The sequence below is a fragment of the Magnolia sinica genome, chromosome 6 (assembly GCF_029962835.1).
Source record: "Magnolia sinica isolate HGM2019 chromosome 6, MsV1, whole genome shotgun sequence".
Taxonomy (NCBI): Eukaryota; Viridiplantae; Streptophyta; class Magnoliopsida; order Magnoliales; family Magnoliaceae; genus Magnolia; species Magnolia sinica.
The window spans coordinates 5,109,659-5,129,253 of NC_080578.1; the positions used below are offsets into that span (position 1 = coordinate 5,109,659).

General features: G+C 38.2%; 1 protein-coding gene across 10 annotated transcripts in view; it reads left to right on the top strand.

Moving 5' to 3' along the window:
* Nucleotides 1-12,403, top strand: part of LOC131248026 (uncharacterized) — a 33,902-nt gene extending 21,499 nt beyond the window's left edge. For 7 of the 10 annotated variants that reach the window (XR_009172119.1, XR_009172120.1, XR_009172118.1 and 4 more), the window contains 11 exons: nucleotides 2,539-2,669; nucleotides 2,744-2,859; nucleotides 3,027-3,069; nucleotides 3,204-3,295; nucleotides 5,444-5,492; nucleotides 7,836-7,906; nucleotides 9,626-9,745; nucleotides 9,910-9,995; nucleotides 10,449-10,494; nucleotides 11,668-11,774; nucleotides 12,017-12,403. Coding sequence is in view for 3 of the 10 variants with exons in the window: in XM_058248063.1 (XP_058104046.1) it covers nucleotides 2,539-2,669; nucleotides 2,744-2,859; nucleotides 3,027-3,069; nucleotides 3,204-3,295; nucleotides 5,444-5,492; nucleotides 7,836-7,906; nucleotides 9,626-9,745; nucleotides 9,910-9,995; nucleotides 10,449-10,494; nucleotides 11,668-11,700 (787 nt within the window). In the remaining 7 variants the exon portion in view is untranslated. Of the gene's footprint in view, nucleotides 1-2,538; nucleotides 2,670-2,743; nucleotides 2,860-3,026; nucleotides 3,070-3,203; nucleotides 3,296-5,443; nucleotides 5,493-7,835; nucleotides 7,907-9,625; nucleotides 9,746-9,909; nucleotides 9,996-10,448; nucleotides 10,495-11,667; nucleotides 11,963-12,016 lie in introns of those variants that run through there. The other 3 variants (XM_058248064.1, XM_058248063.1, XM_058248065.1) reach the window with 3 other exon arrangements.
* Nucleotides 12,404-19,595: the final 7,192 nt, after the last annotated feature.

The following is a 19,595-nucleotide window of genomic DNA, read 5'->3' on the forward strand; positions in this document are numbered from 1 at the left end:
TACTTTTGGGGTGTCCCATGTTCATGGTGGGACTGGTGTTCGAAGTATCGGTATCGTTACAAGTTTCGCTAGTCGGGGATACTGAAACAATATCGGTATTGCTGATAATATTGCTAATAACCAGAAATGCAGGGAAACATTAGAGAAGCATCAGGAAAATGATGGATTTTTTTAGTGAAACTTCAAGAGATGCCAAAATACACATATTTGCATATTTAGGAATAAAAAAGTTTCAAAAAAATGCATACATAATAAGTTTCATTTAATGGGGGCCTAAAAGCATGTGTTCCATCCCTCCAACCATCCAACCTTTCATCCAAATATCCATCGATATTTCAGAATATTGACAACACACGACTGAAATATCGTCGTCAACTGGAAAGGAAACGAAAGATTGTCGTCTCAATATGACCGATGTTGCGATAATGATAATATTGTTGACAATTTGAATACCGCATACAACCATGTGTGTATACAAAAATTTGAAACAAAATTTTTTTAATAAACAGATTTTTTTTGCTATACCTTTACCTTGGCAACATTATTGAAATATTGCTAATACATTGGAAATACAAGTGACACCTGGAATTCACATAGTTGAAAATTTTGGTGATATATTGGTGATACAAGTGGCACCTAGAATTTACATAGTAAAAAATATTGGCGATATCGATACATTTGTGATACTTAGTGATGCATTAGTGATACGTCATCGATACCTAGAATTCTGATACTACCAATGCTATCAGTATCACTACCACTGTTATCGGTGTTGCCGAGCTAGAGATACGGATAATATCAGGGATATTTTGATAAATATTTGGGATACACCGAACAATGGGTGGGACAACCTTGCTGGACAGGTGAGATGTCATTCAAACACCATGGTGGGCCTCCACACGCCAACTAGTTGGATGTATAACTAGTTGCGTGTGAGCATTTCTCTATGTGTGTGTACGTGTGCGTGTGTGATTGATCCTAGGTAAATCCAAAACCTAATCCTGAGCCTCATGAAACCTACGATCTGTTGATGGATGAAGTATCATGTGTCCTTTGGTATATTGCATTTTGTAGTAGTTTGAACCACCATGCTTAATAATGGTATTCTTGTAATAAGCGAGAACTTGTCCTATCATCAGTGTCATCTAAGACCTATAAAAACTCTTGAATCCTGTTTTTTCCATTACGGTCTATCAAGGTGATGCAGACACCAGGCCATTCAAAGTATATCAATGCAGGAGGCATGCGTTGCTAGTGTCAATGTGGTTAGATGACAGGTATGGGTCGGGTCTCCAGAAGTTGAAGACCTTACACATGTGTTCGTGACATGTGTAAGTTGCTTAAAGGAGATATTTAGACCATTGGATCGCGAGGATGGTGCGATCGGACTGTTGGATTGTCACGGCCCACCTTCATTACGCCACCTTCAAGACGCTATCATCGGACATCTTAAATTTGCATTTAGTTTATGAATATTTGATTTATTTAAGTTTTGAGACAGTTTGCGCACAATTTTTGTGCGATTTTTTTTTTTGAAACTTTTTTTAGTAGGGGTATTTTGGTAATTTCATGTAATTACGAATTTATAAGGGTTGCCCTAAACCTAAAGCATGTTATGTTATGTTTATGAAAGAAAAAGATTGCTTTTTTGCTTCTGACGATTTCGTCTTCGACTTCCAGTGATTGGAAGAGGGCGTGAGGCCCAGGGAAGTGATTTCTCATCCTCTACTTCTTTCTCCTTCTTTCTTTTCTCCAGGTACTCTTTTTCTTTAACTCTATTCTCTTCCTTTTCTCCTAAAATCTTTAGATCTAGAAGCCGATTTTGCTTCTTTTTATCTAAAGCGTTAGATCTCAAAAGATTTTCATCTCCACATAAAACCCATCACCCAAAACCTAAATTTGAAGAACCACCAATTCTTTTTCTGAATTTTCCAAATTTCTCAATCCAAAAAATTCCTATTTTCTAGATTAGAAAATCCACTTGGATCGTTAGACGGACCTCTTGCAAGACGAAAGTTCTATCTTTCGCCGGATCCAACTAAATTCAGATTTTAAGATTCAATACTTCGTGTTTGTGAAGGTTGGCCATAATCAATGCTATATTAACCTTATTTCTTTCTTGTGTTTATGATGTATAAGGCTGATATTTTATTTGTTTTTAAAGATTGTATAACCTTTCAAATACCATGCTCATTTGAGGTTGGATTAGGCCGTCCTACATCACAAGGACCACATCCTCATTTAAACCATACGTCATCAAATCTTTTCGGACTATCTACACGCACAACACATACAAATACATTGTTATGTAGTTATAATTAACTTGTGAGGAACCTTTATATTGAATGGAGTAGGTAAAAACAGTTATGCTTGAAATTCGGAGCTTGCATGATTGATCTAATGTACAAATTCCTATTTATTGTCTGATATTGGAAACACGGAACTTTTGTTTTGTTTTTTTTTTTTTTTTTCTGGTAGTTGAGCACCAGTGCAGTTCTTTTGTATATACTAATGAGTTATGACCCCATGTCTTCACAGAGAGGTTGAAGGCTTCACCGCACTCAGTTTGGAACGTGGTGCTGGAAAGGCCACCGATGGAAAGACAGCCCTTGATGCTCAGTTTCAGATGCTTACCATGCAAGATGATCATGCATCCTCTCTCTCTGAAGGTAGCGTTGTGCTTACAATGAAACAAGCGAATGGGCTTTCTTGGAAATAAAATTACTGTCTCACTTTCCACTAGGAGATGGCCTCTCACCTGGCATAGAAGGGTTTCAAATTATTGGTGATGCTAAACCCGGAAATACGCTGCAAGCATGTGGCTTTCCCATACGTGGCACTTCTCTTTGTATGTTTCAGGTATTTGGTTTCCCTGTTTCAATTTTCTTTTCTTGATCTCTAGTGGGATCATGGCTTTTGTTGTTATTACATTCAGATTTTGTTTTGCTTAAGTGGTGGTTTTGTCTACTGGTTATGATGGAACAAATATTTTACTTGATGTGAATAATATTGGGTTGCATATCTAGTGGGTTCGTCATCTTCAGAATGGCACTCAGCAGTTCATTGAGGGTAAGCATTGGAATGATCGTTTTTGGAAAATCAGTGATTATGCAGCGAACTTTTTTGTTGTGAAGACATTTTTTATATATAGATCTTTTACTGCTTGTTCCTTACGGCTCTCTATTTTACATTTACTGATCCAGGAGCCACCAATCCTGATTACGTAGTTACTGCTGATGATGTTGATAAACTTCTTGCTGTTGAGTGCGTACCAATGGATGACAATGGTCGTCAGGTATTTTGTTTGTTTCATGTGTAAATATTTGTGGTGTACTTCTAAATCCTTGAAATATTTTCGTAGATTTACTAGCATTTACCATTCAACGTCAACTTATAATAGGTTGGAATAAGTCCACCCTATTTCACAAAATATTTTTACTTCTACATGTAATTGATCTCGTACATGGCCAAAGCATATCGTAGTTGTTTGCTTGTTATGTTGGTTAGTTTGTATGCTTCATCCATGTGCTTACCAATCCTTTCCAGTGTTCCCTTTGTCTAGTTGATTTACAAATGATCCATGTCTTTAATCAATTTAGAGTATGACTCTACAATTACGAAGGATAATAAGAGCACAGGAGAGGCTTAGGGTAGGACTCCACAGTTAACAAGGACAGCAGAAGGGACAATTCGTTGAAGTTCTTTTGTATAAACGAAACAAATTATGAGTCCTTGCATCAAACATAATTCTAATATTCATGTTGAATTAATTCCCAATTACCCACTTTCTTAATTTTTTGTCTTTTAAAAAAAAAAAGTAAAAAAATTTCCCAGATAATTTTTGCAGCCATTTTATTATTATTTCATAACCTTTTAAAACATATTCTGCATCAAATGCTATGTTTTATTTTATAAACTAATTCTTATTCAGATGTTGAAGCTTGGGTAGCTGAATCACTAGGCCACAACTTAGTTGAAACTTGCCTTTTTCCCAGGTTCTTTGCAAAGTGATATAGTGCAATCTTTCAGCTCAACTCCATTCTGCACCCTTGTCTGCAGATCAAATGTATGATCAGATACCAAGCACCCTCGTATATCACCCTTTCACTTCTGCTCGTGGTAAACCATAGGGTACTGGCATGGACAAACTTTAAGAGAAAATTATTTAAGACGGCTATTCAATCAGCTATGCTATGTGAGGTGCAGTGTTGAGTGTTGCAAAGATGAGGATGTGTGGGACGACTAGGAAGGACAAAATTAGAAGGAGGTCATTCAAATTAGCCTAGTAGTCCTGATAAGAGAAAATGATGGAAAGTGGGTTGAAATAGTTTGGTCATATGCTAGAGACAGCTCCGTTAAGGAGGGGAACATTGATTGGGGTTGAAGGGCCTAAAAAGAGGATGAGAGAAAGACCTAGAAGGTTTTGGATCGAGATGGTGAGAAGGCATATGAAAGGTTTATTCAATTACCGAGGATAGGGCCTTAGGATTGATTGGCGAAACAAGAACCAAAAAGATGATCCAAACTGTTCAGGTTACGACGACGACGTCAAAGATGATGTGGAGATGACAACAACGACGACGACGACGATGATGTGTATCTTAAAATCAACCATACTTATGTAATGGGCTGGGCATATACATTTTAAAATTGAGCCAGGCCCTAGCCTCGGCCACAGCCCGATTACTGAGCGGGCTTGAGCCGCCTGATTGATCAACTCAATTCCGTTCCACCAAAAGCAGGGCCCAAAAAGTCCCAAAGGGACAGCCCACCTCATTGACAACCCTAATATCTTTTTCATACCACTACATGAGATTGAGCTCGTATAATGGAAAACACAGTTACTTGAAGTTGATATTTATATAATCCACATGGATTGCCATTTGATTTTCTTGTATCCACAGTTAGCTAAGTGTAATCACATCTTTGCTTTTCTCATTTATATTTTTATTATGTCATCCTTTTCCTACTTTTTTAAAATCAAGCATGTGAAAAAGGTTGCAAGCCTCTTTCTTAATGAGAAGCATCGATATTTTAAGTAGAATCTGAAGAATCTTTTTGGCAACCTGAATTTGACATCTTGACAAGTGCAATGCATCTCTCCCACTGAAATGGTGTTTCTCTTTATCACTGACACTGAGCTTCCTGCATACTGTGGTTAGATATATAGCACATGACATTCAATTGATCACCATTTAAAAAAATGGAAAGGAAAAATAAATAAAAAGAATAAGAATAAAAATAGAAAAAAGAGACTGAAGTCACCATTGCTGTTGTTGTCGAATTTTTTTTTTTTTTTATAGCTTCTTTCATAAATTTCATAGATTTTTTTTTTTTTTTTGGTAAATACATTAGCTGCTGTATTTACAGCAGTGTTTATTTCATTCTCAATGCGAGTTTCCTGTCTTCTTTCTTTAAGTTGAAGTGCTTTACCTTTTTATAGGGGGAACTGGTGAAGATTTTTGCAAACAATCAGAACAAAATAGCATGTGGTAAGTCTAGTATTTGCAACAATAATTGTTGTTCTATATTTATGTTCTAGGCTTGTTTGTAGATGTGGAACATGTACATCTGAGTACAATTTGCTTATACAGTTTGTTTTTGTACCTATTCACAATTTCTCCAACAATTGTCCAAAAGCATCAGCTGGCAAGTCTTTCTGTAATGGATGCTTCCAGAATCTTGTAGCATATCACGTCTTGAGTCTTTGAATTATTCAGGCTGTTAGTATCTTACTTCTGCCACCAGCTTAAAGCATTTGGCAAAATTTCTGCAAAGTTTGTTTACATAAACTATGGTTGTCTGCATCTTTAGGTTGTTCCTTCTGCTTCAACGGTCCCAATCTCATCATTATTTCTCAACCAGTTGTTCTTTTAAAAGCTGAAAGCCTACTTTTGACTTCAGATATGACCTTGTCAGGCTGTATTTACAAGATCATTGCTTCCCAAACCTCAATCATGTTCAGCGTCTAAAAGCCAGAATACACATTATTGTAAATTTAAAGTTTTCTTCAACAAGCTTTGGCTGTCAAACTTTTTAATGTGAATATGCCATGCATGGTTCTTTAATCACACAGAGGACACTTCCATCTCAGTTGGAGAAAAAGAGTAGTATATAATGATTGGCTGAACTAAACAACGCTGTAAGTTTGGCCAGCAACATACAGACAGGCCCACCTTCCTGATCTCCTGTTTGTTCACCTGATCTGACAAATTAGGAATGGATCATGGCCCCAAAATCACCCATTAGAAAACTTTGCCACAAAACAGTGTACTCTCTCTTGTCAATGCTGACCATTGCTTAAGCCATCTGCTTGCTGGACATGGTTGAACAGTTAAGATAGTCCTTTGAAGGAGGGATTTAGAGGAATGGTCCATCCATAATAGAGCCCACAATAGATGAACACTCTGGTTCATTGAAAGGTGGACCCCACATTTACAGCTGCTGACACCATTTGTTCCGTCTGAAATCATATAGTACCTCTGTTTCTATATAGGCATTGTTTGAAATCAATTTCTTCTGAAAAATAACTTTAACCATCTTTTGTGTGATAAGAATTGAGCAATTCACTCCCATACCCACATGTAAGCTATCCAAATGCCATTTTGCAAATGTCAGTTATGGGGCAAAAGATATGAAAGGGAAATTGTTTTTTGTTACTGTCTCTTTTTCTTTGATTTACAGTTTTAGAGTACTCAGAAGGTTGTGTAAGCTGCTGCGTTGGCCCAGCTATGTTAAGGGTTTGTGCATGTGTAATGTGACTGTTAGAGTAGATTAGCATAATCTGTGTAGATTAGTATTATCTTAGATTAGTAACCTGCTGTGGGTATGGGTCCAGCTGTGTATACAGCTGTACATGTGTATCATCTAGTTTACTATACTGTGTATGTATACGGTTGCTCTAATCTTAATAAAATGCACAGCTACTCATGTTAACGACTAAGAGATAACAGGATGCAGTGATTCTGCACTCTAGGAAGCTTGGGAAGTGTTTTCACTTGAATAAATTGGGTGGTGAAGGTTGCTGCAGAAATTGATTCAAACCTCTGACAAACCTAAGTGCATTTGGGTTCATGTGCTTAATTAAAGATAACCATGGATTTTCAAGAGCTTGAGCTGGCTTCCAGTTAAGTTTTAGACAGGTGTTGTGGTAAACCTGTTAGTTACCATGTGCTGGAAAAGACCAGGTTTTTTGAAGCAATAGAGCAGATGCACTAGAGTTGATTTTCACCATTGATGTAAAATGTGCAAGAAAAATCTTTCTCATCCTTTCTTTAAAGAAACTAATGATTGTGGTTCATTATTATGTCCACATCATACCCAATCTTCTCTCGAATTTACCCAGAGAGATGCGATTTGGATGTCCAGCAGATGAACAGCCTAGATCAGGGAGCCTTATGGTGGTTGGACAAACAAAAATAATCCTTTTCATGGCTACGAAATGGTGCATTCATGCATTTGCATACACCAATGAAAGCTTTACCTTTAAGGGACAAACTTTTCTCGTGAGCTCTTTTTTGAAAGAGCTCATATTCAACAGTCCTTGGATAATAATGGGTAATAGAAGTAAAAATAGAGGGGGGTTGATGACCGGTGGGCATCTGATCATAAAAGTTTTGCCAAACAATCACGAAGTTCTGAAGATTAATGAAACAGGATGCATGGGGCTGACTCCAAATAGCTGGGACATGGCTATCATGATGATGCTGGCGGCGGTGGTGATAGTTGGATGCCTTAGAAATTAGTCTTTTGGTACCTAAAGTGTTACTTTCTGTTGAATGGCATGGCCTATTTTTTTTTTCCCTCATATTATTTTAATATTAGCGTGCCCGCAGATCCAGATATGCAGCAGGAGATTGAAAACCATATTTCTGCAGGTCGAGCCACATTTACTGTGCTACTTCTGGTAGGTGTGGATTTAGTATTATTCTTGCTTTATTATTTCCATTTGTATTTGCAGTGCCACTTATAAATCACTCAACAATGATTTTATTGTATTATGCAATTGCTACATGACAAAATTTAAGCTCACCTATTGGAAGCTTTTGTAAAGTCTCTTAGCAGGGAATTTTGTTGTAGGTATAAAACCAACATCGTTACTTGGTAACAATATTCATGGATTTTGGGAAAAGGAGACAGCTGGGGCCCATAGGTGCCACGAGCAATACCTCCAATTTTCCGAAGGCACCCGTCTGATCGCAAAATATGTAATAATTTGAAAAAGGTTTGCGACCAAAACTCCTGTTTATCCAGCAAGTCGGGAGAATGTGAGGAATCTTTTGCAGAATGGTTGAAGAAATGCTGATGTTGTACTAAGGCTGGCAATGGGCTGGGCCTGGGCCAATCAGAATCAAAATTTTGAACAGGGCCAGTCTTACCAGTGCAAAATCTGGGTGTGAACCAAACCCAGGGCTGCCTTTTGCCAGGTCTACATGGGCCCCAGCTGTCTCTCTTTCCCAAAATCTTTGTATATTGCCACCAAACGAAGCCTTAAACTTGTAACTTTAAACAATGATCTGTGGTAGCAGTCAACTATATAGAGCATTCTTGGGCCCATTTGTTTATTCAATCCTATCACTTGAGAATGTGCTACAATTTGGATTATTGACTATGAAGCATACTTTCTGCTACTATTTTATCAGTCAAGAGCGTTTCTTTCCTCGATGGCTTTGATATGCATTATTGCCACCTACATACTGAAATTGTATATTGTTATACGATCTGCAAATACGTATGCATAATTTCATCATATTTTCTAATGTAACTAAACTGTTACAAGTACTTGGTCCTACAGGATGTCAGTAATGTAATTTTTAACAATGATCTGTGGTTGCAGTCATAAAACCTTTTGATAAAGTGACATGTCATTATGAATATAATAAGATGAACATGAAACTAAGAGATCTCTCTCTAAATAGCCTAAGTTTATATTACATAACCAGGCTATAATTAAGAAAAGTTTAAAAATGATGAATATGATGAGGCAAAGGTGAGCCTTTCTTTAGTTTTATATGGAATTTCATTTTCAATTCCATCACCACCACTGCCATCATAGCTTATTTGGAGTCGGCTGGGACCTGTGTATGAGGTGCGACCTATGGATTGAGGCAAATTTCTTATAATGACAATCATAAAAAAAAAATATAAAATAGATTGATCTTCTTAGGTCATCAGAGTGGGCATGTGTACAAATTACAATCAATTTAACTGTAAGGGTAAACAATTTAGAAAAGAGCAATCCATGCTAATGCTACGTTGATGTCTAGTAGGCACAAACATGCTATTCATGTACGTTGATGGGAATATTTTATAATTCTACAGACTTGTGAGTATAATATTTTGTCAATATCAATCTCTAATTCATATGCAAATAGGTCCTCTAATTAGGATGATTAATTCCACTCATTTCTATCAGAGCTATTTCTCTTCTAGCTTCTTCTTCTTCTTTTTATGTGTGTGCGCGTGCCCGGGGGGGGATTTATGTCATCCATTCTGTATTTATTTATTTATTTATGTAGCGGCTTACCATTTTATGTAACGACAATATTAACAAAATTCATCATTTTCATGCTTTTCTTTTTCTTTGAAGTTTTTGTAAAGCACAACTAACCTGCCATTTCGACAGATGGATTCTTCTGAGGGTTGGGAACCGACCACTTTGATTTTGAAACCATCCAGCTACCAAATCAAGATCAACAGAACGGATATTGTAGCTATAGAAGAGAAATATTCACCTGACCTATCTGTATGTGATCTCTCTATTCCAATGTGCCGTTTAGATTGTCATTAAGAGGACATTTAATCATGCCTCAAATATGCTTTTTGTTAACTTGGAGTTGGGATCCCTTATGGTGCATAACCCAAAGACTTCCAATTTCCTAACACGATGCCATGTGGTCAACCTTGCAGATCAAAATTCCCTCTGGGCTCTCGACACAGTTTGTTTTAATACGTTCTGATGGCATTTCTCACCCATTTAGCACGAATGATGTTCGGTAATATACATATTATTTGTGTGCTTGTAGCTGATTGTGGTTTATTTTATTTTATTTTAATTTCTCATTCTTTCTACTCCATACTATTTTAGGAAACTTTCACATTCATATTTGTGAATCCTATATTAATTTATCTAGATCATTGAAATTAGAAAAATAGAAACTTACACAACTCTACCATTAGTAACCCTTCAATTTTTATAATGAAATGAACTTCTATTTGTACCAAATTGTATAATAAGTATGAGTTAATCATGATATCATGCTTCACTAAATATACGGTAGTCATTAGTCTATTCTGGCTTTCTGATCACTGACTGAAGCCTTTGTAGAGTAGAATTCTTACTACATAATTCTACTGAAAAGAACTCCTGAAGCACAATGCGGAGCTTCTCTTTCTCCCTCATTAGTTGCCATGCTGCCTAACGTTATGTGATTTGTTTGCTTTTGTAGAATGCGTGATACTCTCGTGTTAACAATGAGAATCTTCCAAAGCAAGGTATTCTTCATCACAGAACTTAATGTTAACATGTTGTCATAGTGATGTACATTGATCTTTAGGTCGATGATGCATAAAGCAGTTACAATCATTTGTATTGGAAACTTATGATCAACATGAGGTTGCAGTCTAGTAGAAATTGACTGTTTCCTCAGGGTGTGTGAAACTGTTACATGGACCAGTTAAACAAAAGGGAGGAATGGTTACTTCTACTCCATTGTTGATGAGACCCGCGTTGACTAGATAGGAATAGAAAATCCATTCCTCTTTCATGTGCACTATAGAAAAGCAACACAGGTATTTAAGATATTTCTTTAAAATTCTAAGGCATGCCAGATTCACGATATCAGATCATCATCATCAAAGCCTTGATGCTAAGGAAACAAGTTCCCTTTCCCCCCTCCCCCGTTTTTTTTTTTTTTTTCCTTCTTCCGTGGGAGAAACATAGATTTCGTAGTTCTATAGGTTTAGACTTAACCTTTCTGCTTTCAAGAACAAAAGAGGACAAGTTCTTTCGAAAAAAAATAATAACAATAAAATGCATCATTTTTAGAGAAGGAATGTACAATGAATGCATTGTTTGGTCATGCTCTTGAAAATTTAGAATTTTCATGTTCATTTTGGAACAGGCAGTGCACCAAACATTAAACTGTTTTATCACACCCCAGACATGTCCTAGAAGGATATGAATTCACAGAAAATTGCACTGTTCTGCTGCGCCCTTGACGGCATCTTAGAAAGAAATTCTGAATCTCTTTTGTTATATATTTCCTTTTAGTTTCACTGATCAATATTGGCACTATGATTCAAATTCTCATTCAAGCAATAAACAAAAGAGGGGAACGGTATGACCTTGAGTGGGGCCTCTTTGAAACACCTTAAGAGAGATGGCTACGGCAAGGATTGGTCACTGCTCAATAAGCATGATCATGTCAAAATACTTTTCTAATGATATCTCAGGAACTCTGGATTTCTTGTCTTGGGGAAGAGGAATCCTTTATTGAGTAACAAAGTATTCGATTCTGGTTCTTAAGTGTTTTGAGGGGGACCCGAGTATCATAGCTCAGTGCTATCTTGATTTAAGATTTTTAATAATTATTATTTTAATTCCTTGTACCTACTATTTTTATTTGTCCATGGTTTCATACATAGCATTATTATCTTTTCATGCAGACTTTGGATGATAAGAGGAAAGGGAAAGCTTAGATCAAATTCTTTATTTTCTACCCTGTACAATATCTCACTATCATTCTTTACTGTAAAATTCAATACTAAATAAGGTACGTACTCAGTTTTCTGCAAACATATGGGTTATTTTTCTTGCCCTCATCCTTTATAAATTGGAATTCATATCCTTCTATAAGGCGATCGATTGTAACATTGAGTCATCATTAGATTTGTATCATAGACACTGAGGCGCCTGTTTGTAACATATATGAATTTTCATTGTAGATCTATTTTTGAGTCATCATTTGCTCCCTCCCTCCCCCTCTAAGTCTGACTGAATGTTCCCAACTTGTAGGAATTCAGAGCCCATAGCTTGTGAGGATCAGAAAATTTGCCATCAGGAACAGGAGTAGCAGTTAGGAAGGTTTAATTGGTCTGATCTTTGGGTTATGGCCCATCTTGGTGGGGCCTGCTGGAGGCTGGAGCCTCCATGTCTGGCAAATGTACGATGCATGTGTGTGACAGAGGGTGTGTAGTAAACTGTAGTTTCCAATTATGGAATGCTGATTCCGGGAATATCTATATGCTCAGGTTTTGCATAATGGAGCCACGTTCAGTGATCCAGACCACTGATATAATGGCCCACCACGGATGCCCCATGCGCCAAAATGTTCCCGGTTTGGAATATCCTAAGAATTGGATTCCTTTTCATCCTTTTTTTTAAATATTTTTGATGGTTGAACATGAACCTTTGTTGCGTCTTTTTAATCACTATTTGCTGGCCCCTGTTTGAAGGGTTAGGATTTTCAGCACGGGGTAAGTAATAAAAAAAGTTCTATATACAGGGATACCGTAGATAAGTTTTAGAGCCGGAAGAATTGAAATTTCGTAGAACCTCCCAAACAACATAGTGGGGTGACTAATAATTTGGGACCGTTCTCAAGTTCTTACTGTGGATGGAAATAGAAAAAAGGGAATTTTACAAAGAACTATCTAATTAATATAGAATTTACATTCTGGTACCTTTTTAAACAATGGTTTTCAAACAGCTACACCAATTATTAATTGGTATTATTATCATCCCACTACCTTCCGTTTCATTTTATAAGGGCCGGTTGGATGTGCCTTCCAGCAAATGGGCTGGCTGCTTGGGTTGGCTCCACCATGATGTTTATGTAAAATCCATCCTGACCACTAGACCTCATATCAGGCTAATGGTCCAAAAATAATCCTCACACGTGATTCAGGTTGGAGCAGATGATTGGAAACAGTGTACAGGTAATGATCACCCTCCAAACTGTTTCCCTTGGTATGGCCCACCTGAATCACGGATGGACCCGACTTTTAGGCCCACGCCTAAGTATTTGTGTGGCATCTAATGGTTGGAGTGGATTTCATATAATCAACACTGTGGGCCCTGTAAAAATCAAGGGTGGATATCTATCTCCCAACCGTTTTCTTTGGTGTGACCTACCTAAATCACAAATTAGCTTGATTCTTTTTTTTTTGGATTTGGGCCTAAGCTACTATTGGTTATCTAATGGTCCAAGTTGATGTTACATAAACATCACGGTGGTCCTGGCAAAAATCAAAGTGCCATGCATCCCTTCTGTAACTGTACAGAGTATTAAGAAAAAAAGACTTCAGATGGACTCTGCTCTTGATTTTGAGGGGGGCCACCATGATGTTATGTTATGTAAGATCCACTCTGGCCGTTAGATATTTAGTACCATATTTAGTACCTTGATTTTTACAGGGTCCACCGTGACAATTATATGAAATCGATTCTAATAATTAGATTTGATGCAAACATTAGGCATGTATCCAAAAAACTATACCTGATAGGACACATTAATGAAACAGTTTGGTGGGCGTGGATGATAATCCGTTCGTCACTTAATATAAATTAAGCTTTATGGCAAGACGGTAGTGTAGCGGATACGATAATCTGTTTGAAGCCTGACGGGAGCCAATCTCGTGGTGAGATGGTCGTGAAGTGGAGAGGGAGGGGTTCAACGATTTGTTTGGAACCCTAGGAAAGTCAGCTCGTGACAAGATGATTAATGGAGTCTAACTACCAACTGAACATGTAGAAAGAAAACCCACAACCTTTCGTTTGAAAGTCAGGAAGTGTATCTTGCGATCCATGGCATGGCCTGAATGAAGGGTAGAGGCCTAAAAATCCATAACCTATGTTAATGAATGATGTGAAGTAAAACTAAACTGAGATAAATGTCCTTGAGAAATGGAGATAAGCAGTATTGTGCTGTGTTGGTTCTAGTTGGATTGGTAAGGGTATGGAGATATTCGCTTGTAGGCCTATTTATAAATGGTAGGGGTGGTTGTTGGAAAGGTTAATCATTTGGCCACATTCTTGTTGAAAGGTGCCTTTAATTTGGTTGGCTAGTGGAGTTCGATTGACCGAGTTCCAGTTGGGTCGATCGAAACTCCCTGTGATGTTCTCAGTCGATTGAGTCTCTTTAATGTTTTTGGTCCACCGAAGGTCAGGTGGGGTCGACCGAATGGAATGCATAATTTTTAGAAAGCATGAGCTTTATTTTTTAATCCCATATGGAAGTACATAAGGGGGCTTCTAAACACGATTAGAGGTGGCCATCGAGTCGAGTCGGACTGGATTAGGTCTAACTCGACTCGATCTGGTTTTTGTAAGTGCCTGACCCGAACTCGATCCGATTCAGGATCGAGTCCCGTAGGGCTGACTCGATCCGAACCAATTCCTTGCTGGCCTGACCCGAACTGAGTCCAACTTGGTCAGGGAAACTGAGTCGAATCGAGTTGAGTCTGTCTAATCGATTTGGACTAAGTTGAGTTAAGCCGAGCTGTAGACTCTGGTACTAGGAAGGAAACATGAGGGAAATCGGGAGAGAAATGAGGAGAAAGAATGAGGGAAGGAGAGGAAGTCGGCTTAGGCTGTGGGTAGGGTTAGGGTTTAGGTAGAAGAAGGGTAAACGTAAAAAAAGAGGGAGTAAAATCTGACTTTATACTATCCGATTTCGATTTGGATCGGATTGGATCGAGTTGTTAGATGACCCAAACTCGACTCGGTTTAGCGTCGGATCTGAGTGGGTCTATTCGATCCGACCCGACTCTGGCTTTTGGTTCAGGTCAAATCGGATCCGACCTATTTGGTCGAATTGGATCCAACAAGTTGGGTCGGAACCTGCTCACCTCTAAACACGATTGTGGTATTGTAAAGAGAACGTACATGATTTTTAGGGTTTTGCAAGGGGAGAAAGCTTGAGCTTTTGAATTTGTAAGTTGTTCAATCACTTATCGCTTTCTGATTATACTAGATCGTTTGTCACTTGGTGCCGTGGTTTTCTTCCACAAGGGTTTTTCCACGTAAAATCTGTGTTTCTCTGTGATTGTTTGATTTTCGTTTCTTTATTCATGTGTTTTGTTCGTTCTAAGATTGCTTCTGCGTCTAATGTGTGGCGGTTGCACACAACAGTTCTCTCATATGCAAGCAATCGTTTGACCACCAAGTGTTTGTGGCCCCTTGATTTCTGCCATATGTCGAAGTTAGCATTATCGGCTGGTTGGTCATCGTGCTCACTCCTTCGCTTCTTCGAGCCATTACGTGGTTACAACCTTTTATATTTCACCATGTGTAGACGGTGGTTCCTCATCTTAACGGTCGATCGTGTGGCACCTGCCTTCTAATGACGGTTAACCTAGCTTTGTCTTTTCCTGGCTTTTTACGATTCTCTTTGGCTGATCATATTGATAGTAGAGATTTCTTCCCTATGATGATGCCGTGTGCTGGCTTTTAGCCATCTGATTTGATTGTGTCAAATTTTTGTAAATAAAGGGCCACATAACTTTTGGGTTAGGATGATATTTATACTTCTACTCATCTTGATGGGAATAACCTTGGAAATGGTTTGGATTGCATATAAATATGGAGATAATCCCTAGGAATGGGTATTCAATCACCACTGTTTCCTTTGGCGTGACTCACTTGAATTATAGATTTTATCTCATTTTTGAACTCGTTTTAACATGAACCGTCGAATTCATGAAGTGGATGTTGCATAGACATCCCGATTTGTCTGCAGGGTTACTCCCTACAAGGGGCAGTTATAGGAAAGTTGTGTCCTTATGGAGACACTTGCATTTTGTGCTTGAACATGGGCATCAAGTGAACTTTATGTAGCTTAAGAGAGGGACCCAATGATCACCTTGGGCTCCTCCTTTAATGCTCATCTATCTCCCACCCACCTCCATTTACTTTCTCTCTCTCTCTCTCCTCTCTATAAATATCATTTTGTGAATCAATAGAGTATTTTTTTTTTCTTTCTTTTTGAAGTCTTTTTATTATCTTTGAGACGGGGTGAATCGTCTTGTATTTGGGCGAGTGAATCCCCTAGTCATCTCTATTTTCAATTAAAGCTACCATCTTCTCTTTTCTTCTCTCTACCATTTTCTATTTCTTGCTTATTGGACCAACACCATTTGGTATTAGAGTAAGTTCGATTCTCAGATCAGACTTGATTTCTTATGGCAAGATGAAGAAGAAATTGGACTGAATGATTAACTTCATTTCAAGATATACACCTTCACAAAAAAATTATAAAATTGAGACACGCTAACAACAATGTACAATACATGATGGATGAGGTTTTGCGAAGATTTTCTGTATAAGCATTCACAAGTATTCCGATTTATGATGAAGATACTTACGAAGTGTTTATAAAATAATTGGACCAAATGAATGTGAAGTGAACAAAGATCACTTAGAATTTTATGATGATGAGTCAATTTATGATGAAAATGTCCATTAAGTGTTTGATAAAATAATTGAATCAAATGAATGTGAAGTAAATGAAGACCAATAAAATTAGATAATGACGAGCTAATTTATAATAAAGATGCTCATGAAGTACTTAATGAAATGACCTGATTGAATGAAGGTAAAAGTATTGTTATTCGCAAGGTTTTAGCTAGTCCTCGAGTAGATAATTGGTCAATGACTAGCATCTTTCATACACGGTGCATAAGTGATAGGAAGGTAGAAAATTTTGTCTTCAAAGAGATGGTGAACAAGCTTCACTTGAAAGTTAAGGAGCATCCAACACCTTACAAGATATGATGGTTCAAAAGAAACAATAAAGTAATCATTTCTAACGGATATCTCATATATTTTATTATTGAAAATATATATAAAGATAAAGTATGGTGTGATGTGGTACCCATGGATGCATGCCATTATTGTTGAGAATGCCATAACAATACGATAGAAATTCCAAACATGACAGAGAAAAGAACACTAGTACATTTTGGAATGATGGCTATGTATTTCATGATCCGTTTCTCTTCTAGAGGCACAATGTATTTCAGATTGTTACTTCGACAATTTATTATATTGTCAGTCTTCACAATAGTGAGCTTAGTGTTCACTTTAAGTGTGACAAGGCAATGACCATCATGAAGGGAAAATACTTCTGGCCAAAGTGACGACAAGTGTGTAACTTTTTTTTCTTTTTTTTTTTTAATGACACACGCGCACACACACACACTTACGCCGTAGTGAGATTTCACCACCCATGGATACTCGAACCGTTGACCGGGTGTTGAAACTCCTGAGAGTCCACCACCGGAGCAAGAGTAGGGATCCACATGTCGTTAACTCATTCTTTAAAGAGATTGTTTATTTGCATGATGTTCCGAGGTCTATCATTTTGGATCAAGATTCAAAATTTCTTTATTATTTTTTAAAGAGGGTGGAAGAAAACCATAAACAATATAAAGAGGATGCCAACTGTTGTGCAGCACGCCAACAACGCAGTGAGCCTAGATCCAATCTCAAGTCTCACCCACAAACGATAAACAAGAAGAAATATAAACTAGAAATAGATCAAAACAATCTAAACAAACCACAAGATAAGATATACGTGGAAAAACTCCAAACTAGGGTAAAAAATCACGGATGCAAACTTCCATTATGAAGAATAACGAAGATTACAAGGCAATATACTAACCTCTTCCTTAGAAGTACAGAGAAAATCCCTTGCCCACACCTTAGAAATATTTTCCAATATTCACCTTAACCCTAGAATAGCCTTAGGGATCCCAATTTATAGTTTTGACAACTTCCCTTTCGCACCCTTGCGAAAGGCGACACAGAAATCTGCAGTCCGCATCAGATTCGAAAACGAATCTGCATAACCATGACCAGTTGAGCAGACTGCATGACCGGTCGAGCAGACCCCACGACCGGTCGTGCATGGCCCACGACCGGTCGAGCACTTTGAACCCAAAAACTGATGCTCGCTTGAGTTCAAGTCGTGCCAGTCTACGACTGGTCACGACCAGTCGAGTGGGCTCCACGATCGGTCGAACAGGGGCCATGACCGGTCGTGCACCACCTACCCGTCTTCTCAACAATCTCCCACTTGGAGACATATCATCATAAACCTTTGTTTTCTTCATCTGGAGTGCACCACCTACCCGTCTTCAAGCCTGAAGACCAATCAAAGCTGAACAGAGCTTCAGTTTCTCTCGTGTGACCGCCTTGGTCAGCATATCCGTAGGATTCTCACTTGTATGAATCTTCTCTAAAGCAATCGATCCATCTTCCAGTAACGAATGTATGAAGTGATATCTGATGGCAATATGCTTGGTCCTTGAATGAAAGGCTGAATTCTTAGCCAAGTGTATTGCACTCTGATTGTCACTGTACAGCTTACAATCTGCTTGCTTCTTACCCAACTCCTTCATAAAACCTTGCATCCACACTATCTCCTTGTACGCTTCTGTAGCCGCAACATATTCTGCTTCCGTCGTACTGATAGATACTATCTTCTGTAACTGAAAGACCCAACTGACTGCAGTACTACCTAGAGAAAAAACATAACCTGTAGTGCTTCTTCTACTGTCGATATCTCCTGCCAAATCTGAATCTACGTAGCCTTGTAGTTTAATTTCCGTTCCACCATAGCACAGCTCTACATCCTTAGTACCTACCAAGTATCTAAGGATCCACTTCACAGCTTCCCAATGTTCCTTCCTGAGGTTGTTCATGAACCTGCTAACAACTCTCATTGCTTGAGTAATGTCTTGCCTCGTGCTCACCATAGCATACATGAGACTCCCAATAGCTGACATGTATGGGACTTTAGCCATGTAGTCCCGTTCCTCCTGCGTCTTTGCACATTGCTCCTTAGATAGCTTGAAGTAGTTGGCTAATGGAGTGTTAACTGGCTTAGCACCTCCCATATTGAATCGATCAAGTACCTTGGCTATGTACTCTACCTGTGACAAAACTAATTTCTTATTTTCCCTATCACACTTTATCTTCATGCCTAGGATTTGTTTTGCAGCTCTTAAATCCTTCATGACAAATTCTCTAGACAGTTGTCTTTTGAGATCTGAGATGTCCTTCATGCTTGAACCGGCCACAAGCATATCATCAACGTACAGAAGAAGGATGATGTACGACTTATCAAACTTCTTCAAATAACAACAATGGTCTGCATGACATCTCCTAAAACCGTTTCCCGACATAAAACTGTTGAACTTCTTATACCACTGCCTCGGGGCCTGCTTTAGGCCATATAGACTCTTTTTCAGTCTGCACACCTTGTTCTCCTTTTCTGGTGTCACGTATCCTGTCGACTGGTGCATATATATCTCTTCTTCAAGGTCCCCATGAAGAAAGGCTGTCTTAACATCCAGCTGCTCTAGATGTAAGTCCTTTGCAGCCACTATACTCAAGACCATGCGAATCGTAGACATTTTCACCATAGGTGAAAATATTTCAGTAAAATCGATACCTGCCTTTTGTTGAAACCCTTTTACAACCAATCTAACCTTATACCGTTTCGAACCATCGTGCTCCTCCTTCAGTCTGTAAACCCACTTGTCACTTGTTATGAAAAGCTTTCTTACCCTTGGGTAGAGTGACTAGCTCC